We start from the raw sequence: 8,001 nt of genomic DNA, 5'->3' as shown, positions 1-8,001 counted from the left end.
CCCAGTATAATGACAAATATATTATTCCTTATACTGCCGTCTTTATATATTTATGTCATATAGAAGAATGATACGATCTTCAACCCATCAACTGAATACCTGTCTTAGTCTCCATTCATCTGTTCTTGCTATAGAAGTATGCGTTTTGTAAAGCTGTTTAATTTAAAAGAATTTTGTCAGATTTCTATAGATTTTTTTCTGTCTCCGTTAACTGTATCTGTATCGTGTTTAGTAGAAAGTTCCCATATTATCGATTATCCGTTGCCTTGTTAGGAAATGTCCATTTTCATCAACGCTACTTGATTGCCAGATAGTTCTACACATTTCACAGACTGATGGACTGACCTTTTCAATTGTGTTTATTGAGTGTTGACAAAAAAATCTAGGCTTTGTTTGATTTTATATTGCCGCTAGCATTCACCAGTTTCATTTAATTGGAAAACGCTACTTTGGAATAATTTCATGAGTGTATTGTTTTACTAGAACGGGAAGGTGATATATGGACTTGTATACCGATAACTAATTCAGAAAATGATCCTTCATTGATCAAAGAGATCACACATATTTTGATGAACTAGTTTTTGCACGATTAGATTTCTTGGTTAATCCAAAAAAGTCCACTTAATATTCTTACCAATGGATCGAGACGAGCTGAAACGGCAAGTGGAAACTCTAAGATTCCATAAAGAAATCAAGCGAATGAGTATGTCAGATGCCATCAAAGAGTAAGTACTTCTTCATTTATTCTGTATTTAAACTCTGAAAAAAAAGCCTAGTGACTTTTTTTCATGCGTGTTTTTGGTTTACGCCTTGTGACACTTTGTTATATGCGTGTTTTAGGTTTGCGCCTTGTGACTCTTCTTTCATGCGTGTTTTAGGTTTGCGCCCTGTGACTCTTCTTTCATGCGTGTTTTAGGTTTACACCTAGTGACTCTGTTTATTGCGTATTTTAGGTTTACCAAGTAGCTTATTTTCATTCAAATCACTTTTGAGTGGTCAGTGAGAAATTATATTTTAGTAAAGTACAGAGGTCTGGTTTAAAAATTCTTAAGCCGAATAGTATTTTATGGTTTATGCATATTTTTGATTTGAGTGCTTTACCAAGTAATTGTCATCACTTATTATCCTGAGTGACCTGAAAGAGCTTATATTACAATATCGTCGATTGTATCTCTTCTTAAGATTGCTTTATCACGATTAATTTTGCTTGCAATCCGATCACGTTTCTTAGAAGTATACAGTGCTCCCTTTATTGAACAGAGACCATGTTCCGCGCTCTCTGTGGAGGATTAAGGGCCCCTATCCAATTGGATTAGCGGATGTAACCACTGAAATGCTCTGAATGACATGCTATCTAAATTGTATTGTAAGCAGTTGATTATCTTGGTTTCTAAAATGCTAAACGTCTCAAAGAAAGAGTAAACCCCTTTCCACTTATATTTCAGTAACTGTTACACTTTAACCAAACACAAGCATCAGACCTATAAATATTCGCATTTATAATGAATAACGCAATTGATTGAGATAATTTCCATATCAGAAATGTGATCTATTTTCCGTATTTCTTGAATTTTACTCTCCTGACGTCATAATCCTGAAAGGCATTTTCTATTAAATCTCGTTAATCTAACATTAAAAACTGCAGAATTTTGATAGAACATTTAATAGGAATTTGTTACCCGAAATAACTCACCTTTTTTAAATTGAATCCATTCGTTATTGACGTAATACAGGAAAGGGAACAAATAGATAGAAATATGTTAGTATCCTAAAATAGATGAGTAAGCATGCCCAAGATGGCATGAAGTTAATACAATACATACTAAAGGCCATCAAGAAAGAAGCTCAAACAATTATTAGCAACAGTTCAGAATATTGATTTAAAAGATATTGAAGGTACCTGCGTGTTAGATGATGTAAAGTCTCCAGTTTCCTTAAAAAAATAAAACAAAAACGAAAACGGCTTAGTTGTCTACAATATTTTGAATAAGTACACTACAAATAATGAACTGACAGTTTCCTACAGTTCCTACATTATTGTTTTTCATACTGAACATACGTCTAAACATTCTTTGTATGACGTATGATGTACCGTATGATAATATTTTTTCCACAGTGGTCAAACCCGGCAGCATTTTTTTGCGCCTGTCCCAAGTCAGGAATTTCTGGCCTCTGTATATCTTGTTTAGTTTTCACTTGTAGTTTACTTGTTATGTTACTTTAGGGACAACTCCTATGCTGTCTGTGCCCGTGTGCACTTTGTTTTGGGGACAGCTGTAGCCTTCCAGGTGGTATGAGGGTTTCCTTGTCGTTCATTGAAGACCAATGGGTGGCTTTGTGCTTACAATTTTCATCCCGGTGAGGTCATCTTTTTAATATACTCACAATATCGATTCTCTTGATATCTAAAGAATTAGCATGTTCTGTGGGATCTTATCTTCTCAGAACCACAAACCTGTCACAAAAGTTTTCTTCTAAATCACCAAGCTGGCTTAAGATGTAGAAAATTGTAGGTTAATTATCTTCCACTTTTTGTTTGGTTAGTTATATATACATTGGTGTATTTGTTAATTTGTGTCTTTTTTGTTGTTGTTTTTGTTAGTTTTGTTTTTTGGTTTTGTTTTTTTGTTTTTTTGTTTGTTTTTGTCTTGTTTTTGTTTTGTATTGTTTTTTTTTAGTGATCAGACCAAAACAGGTTCGAGCCTTGCTTTTTATATTTACACTGCCCTTTAGTTGTAATATATGTAGAGTATTTAATCTTTGTTGTGGTTGTTGTAATGGTGTTTTCTTTGGGGTACTATGAAACCATTTTACATGTATCGAGCTTGAAAAGTATTGTTTTATAATACGTTTTTATTTTTACTTCAAGCTCAAAACAAAGCAAACCTGACTTCCGTCCTCACAGATGGTAAGACATTGTTCAGTACAATGTATATCATTGTCCCAGTAACTAGGGATAAGCTCCCTAAGGATCTAACAATTATTGTGAATATCAGATATCATTGACCAATGTTTTCATTTCAATTACAAGAATTCCGATTGGGTTATGATTTTCTTACAATTTATTTCTTAGAATTGTGAAAGCTTTTCTTGTTATTGCTATTATTCTTTGTCGGTCATTTCAATAAAAATAAGTGAAGACGACCAATATTGCATGCAAAAAGTAATTGAAACTGGGAGAGCTATAGTCAAAATAATTTGTTTTAATTATCAGCTATGGCACTTAATGTCTTTACTTCAGGAATGATTCATTACTATCATCATTTCAAGCAGAGAAATGGATTTCCTGGTCATCTACACTTTTTGTTTTGTCTTTACAAAGCCCATATTTGATCACATGACTTCTCCCGATCCTCGAAAAGAAAAAAAATCAACAAGTTTTTTGTTCAATTTTAGAGATATGCATGATATCATAAATGACTGGGACAATAATTGGGCCTGTAACAAAAAAATCAAGGGAACTTTAGATATAGCTACATGTATTTGCAAAATATTGAAGTCATACACGGCAATGGAAAAAAATAATGATTGATTGATTGAATAATTGATTTATTGATTATTTTTATTTGGGCATAGTTGACGATTTGATATCTAAGAAACAAAATTAGCTATAATACAGACAAAGCTACGTAAATATTATATACATAAATTAAATTGTCATTACAGGCACCAAATTAATAAAATATAGTCTATGCAGTTGATTTGCTATGGTAATATATATCACCTAAGTAGGTGCATGGTCAAAAAAAATCTTACGAAAGAGTCGAGTACATTTTTGTGATATATTCTGCTAAATGCCACATGAGGCGACCCCATTTATCGGACGATAATGCGTCCATGGCAGTCGTGACTCCATCCAACATTGACACGACCAGGTCATCATCATGCTGATCAAAAAAATAAAAAAGGACAGGAAGTATGTCAACGATCTTATAAAACATATCTGATCGAAAATCTATAATTTGTTCGCAACTAAGTACATAATTTCTAACTATATCTGCTGAAAAAGACTTGCAAAAAGAACACATGCCTTGTCTGATTTTGGTCGAATCTAATTTGACAAGTGTGATCAATTTTGAGTTCATAAATGGTAAAGAAACGGTAAACCGTCGAAGCCTGTGTTCGGTCAAACTGGTATGAATACGAGCGTATCGATTCGCTGCAGATCAGGTCGTTGTTCAAAGCTACGCTTCCTCTTGTTTCCTTCATAAATGTCTATAAAGTGGATGACTATTTTTCTCCAAAGGGCTTTTGGTTGGAAAAAATGTCTGAGATAGTTTTCGAAAAACAAGAGCAATTAATGTTTGCTCAAAAGTTCAACAAACTCATATGTGACTGACGATTTGCTACAGTCTCCAGTCAGCACTTGTGCAACACGTAGATGAAATAACTGCTTGATTAAATATCCACTGTAAGCACGGCAAAGTCTACCAATATTTAGCAATTGGACCCCAAATTTCACACCTGTAAAGAGCTGTTATTAAAATGATGCGTTTCCAAATCGAACAATTTGTTAGAGCACACATTTCTCGAGGATTAAGTCCGATATTGTATAGAGCATGAAGTTTCTGTTTCATAGAACGAGGTGCTGATTCTGTCCGTTTATTGGTTTTATGGCTGGTATTAATGATTGATCCAGCGTATTTAATCGTATCCTTTCTTTCAATAAGCGTATTTTTAAAACTCCATATGCAGAAGAGAATCTGATGCTGTCACAGTTAACAGAAAATTGACGATCCGAAAGGAATCTTTTTTTTAATAAGTCTCGATATTTTTATTCCGTCGATATACTTAGAGTGTATTGTGTCCATGAACATTGGTGTATATAACCACCCCGGCTCTCTGGTAACCAAATCTACATCAAGTAGGTCTATTCTGTTTTGGCCACTCCTATATGTCAGTCACAGGTTTGTAAGAAAGGACCTGGGCCATTTTTTTCAGGATTCTGACCATAATTAGAACCAATTTCAAAAAGTGTCCACAAGTCCGGAATTGTCATTGAAATCTTTTAGATTGAATAGATGAAAAATACAAAAAATTGCAACAAAAATCGTTGAAAATACAGAAGATGGTTGGTAATGTGCTTTTAGGTGAAAAAGGAACTTTTTGCTAAAAATATAAAACACTAAAACAGTTAATATTATGTAGCTCATTATGACCATTTTTTGTAGTGTTCGTAGCTGGTTTGACAGTCGTACTCTGCATTAATATACATGAGGTTTTTGATTCGAGCAAGACCCGGTCGGGAATATTTTTTTTTTGTTATGCCATTTCTTTCTTTCGATAATCGACTAGTCATATTTTACCAATTAACCAAATATATCATCGACTCCTGACGTGTTTAAATGCCTAATTATTTCATTTAATCAATGAACAAAATACCGGTAATGTTTGCCCAAGCCATTTGTTTTACACGTATTTTTTAATATTACTGTAATGAGTGGCCATGAGTTTAGTACGCGTATATTTGTCTTGAAAGCATACTATTATGTAAAGTTACACATATTGTCTTCCATTAGAATAAAAACTGTAAAAAAAAATGTTATTACATGTATATTGCATTTTATCTCCAGTGACCGACGCTTTTGTTTTTCACAATTCTTGTTGATCGTTTTCACGAATTTTGGTTTTATAAATATTCGAAAGCTGTTCGTACATTTCATATGAAAAAAAAAACATCGACCACGTTCAAATGCGTGAAAATGTTATAACGACTTCTGTATTCGGTTCGCATTTCCTATTTTAGTGATAACGTGAGCAATATCATTATTTCTGACAACTTTTATTCAATTTTGGCAGTGGATTCAAAGCAATTTCTACGGAGACATGTGAAATTATATTTTTAAAAAGTGACAGGTTTCTCGATTATCTTTTTTTTATATTTTAGTATAGTTTGTATCGTATCTCAAGAATGGTCGATTATTTTCGTACTGTAAAGCACGTTAATAAATCTATTTTGTCGCTGAATTTTAACTAACCAGTCTGTCCAGGCCTAGAATAAAATATCAGATTGTTGTTGCTTCTTTTGGGATTTGAACAATATAGATTTACAGCGAGTCTATTTTCAAAGAAAATTGATACAAATTGATACATGCTCATTGTATTGGCCAGAGTTTGTCTTTCCAAACCTATAAATTTGTTACGGACATTTACATAATTACTTTTTGTGTTAACAGCTACGCCATCATTGGTTTTTGCATTAGTTTTTCTTATCATCAATTTCACCAAACTTTTATCAATGTCAAAGTAAATTAATAGAAATGGTCCTAAGGGAAATCACGTTCATTTAACTGGTCAAAAAATACAAATACTCGGCTTAAATGAATGAATTCATCACTGCTGACTTTCAGAATTGGAAAATCAGTTGGTGACAGAATATACCAGCCAATGCGTAACTTTATAATTTCTTTCTTAATTATGAAAATAATCTCATGTCAATATGGTGTGTCTGTCAAGTCGCGTTTGTTTAATCTCATTTCCTTCATGACAACGAGATCACACTCGGATTAAAAGACCATTTTAGTCCAAGTAAGCTATCAGCATTAATCACATCTGCGACAGGGATTTTGACCGAACAGAAAATAATGTCTCATGTTGATTACCCTGTTGGAAGATGTGCATAATAATTTCAATTTTAACAGTTGAAAGGGTTTCAAAATACTTGAATTTTGATCATTTCAACAGATACATAGAAAGCCTTTCATCTGCAAATACGCTTTAGAAAAATACATATCGAGAATTATAATTGCTTTATACATCTTTCATCGATAGTTGGCCAGTGAAAAAATAAATAAAGGTCTTACAGTTTCTCACTAAATGCATGTCGGAATGACGTTAACATTATAAAAATGTAGCGGTACTACACGTAACTTAAGACTTCTATTTGTGCCGATCCTTTGCCAGGGCTTGTGTGTCCTCTTTCAATACCCTGACATTGTGGAAATCACTTGGGCTTTACATTTTTTTTAAAGGACATTATAATTCAATAGCTGTATATATCTTAACTTTCCGTGGACGAAATATTTTGACTTCATTCACTATCACAAGCATCATTGCAAGAACACAGATCAATTGTAACGCTATTGTAGTTTCATTTGATATTTCAGTAAATCTTGTGTAAGCTTTTAATCCAAATTTTTAACTGTCTCGAGAAATATCGAGAAATCTCGAGACAAAGATTTTTTTCGATGTCCTACTTCCATCAGTCTAGTCCTTTCTCGGGAAATGATTTTACATGTACATGTATCTGACAGTGTTGCTTATAGATTTCTATACAGCTAAAACTGCAATTTACAATTTTAGATTATGTTACTTGCCAATAGTATTTTTTCCTTGTAAAAAATGTCTGGTTATTATTTTCAGGTTGGTTTCGTATATTGAAGATAAGACCCCGGACGATGGTTTGGTAGTTACTCCTGATAAAAAGAAGAATCCTTGGAACGAGAGTAGGAAGTGTACAATATTATGAATACAATGAACAGAAAGACGATATATGCAGCACAGTGTCATGTATAATTTGTATATAAAAACTCCCTATTATCATTGCTTTCATGTGAGTCATTAAATATTTCTATGTTCCGTACTTAGTCTTATTTAATAAGCATTTATTGCAAGTTATAACAAGTATAAATGTAAGGAGTGAGCTTAACTACGCAACAGCGGCGAAGAACTTGTTTTACTCACTGTAGGGTCACTCGAATTCTACATCGTGTCACAATCTGAAAAAAAAATTCATTGGCTATCGTGTACACTGGCAAATTTTATTCATGTGTAGCTCATTCGTGTGAATCAAATTATTGGCCAATGGCAATGTCTATGCAGGCACCGCTTATTTACAGAAACGCAATGCGTAGTAAACAATAATTATTAGAAACAAACTAGTTAGTGCACATCTTTCTCGCGCAAAGCCCAATCATGTTGTATTTCATTGAAATCCATCAAGCGGTTTGGGAGAGGTTGAGGATACAAAATGTAACTGACGAACGGAAAGAAGAGGAGATA

At 33.3% G+C, this 8,001-nt stretch overlaps 1 protein-coding gene across 1 annotated transcript; it reads left to right on the top strand.

The window, feature by feature from the left end:
* Window positions 1–277: 277 nt before the first annotated feature.
* LOC148618892 (guanine nucleotide-binding protein subunit gamma-e-like) lies at window positions 278–7,573 on the top strand. The gene is made up of 2 exons (XM_088576903.1): window positions 278–725; window positions 7,363–7,573. The coding sequence occupies exons 1-2, from the start codon at window positions 637–639 to the stop codon at window positions 7,466–7,468; spliced, it is 195 nt and encodes a 64-aa protein (XP_088433029.1). The 5' UTR covers window positions 278–636; the 3' UTR covers window positions 7,469–7,573.
* Window positions 7,574–8,001: the final 428 nt, after the last annotated feature.

Source organism: Perna viridis, chromosome 4 (genome assembly GCF_037379345.1).
Source record: "Perna viridis isolate PV_CMFRI_1.1 ecotype Kerala chromosome 4, ASM3737934v1, whole genome shotgun sequence".
NCBI classification, from domain to species: domain Eukaryota; kingdom Metazoa; phylum Mollusca; class Bivalvia; order Mytilida; family Mytilidae; genus Perna; species Perna viridis.
The sequence above is the reverse complement of the archived record's forward strand: the minus strand, read 5'-3'. Positions and strand labels throughout refer to the sequence as shown.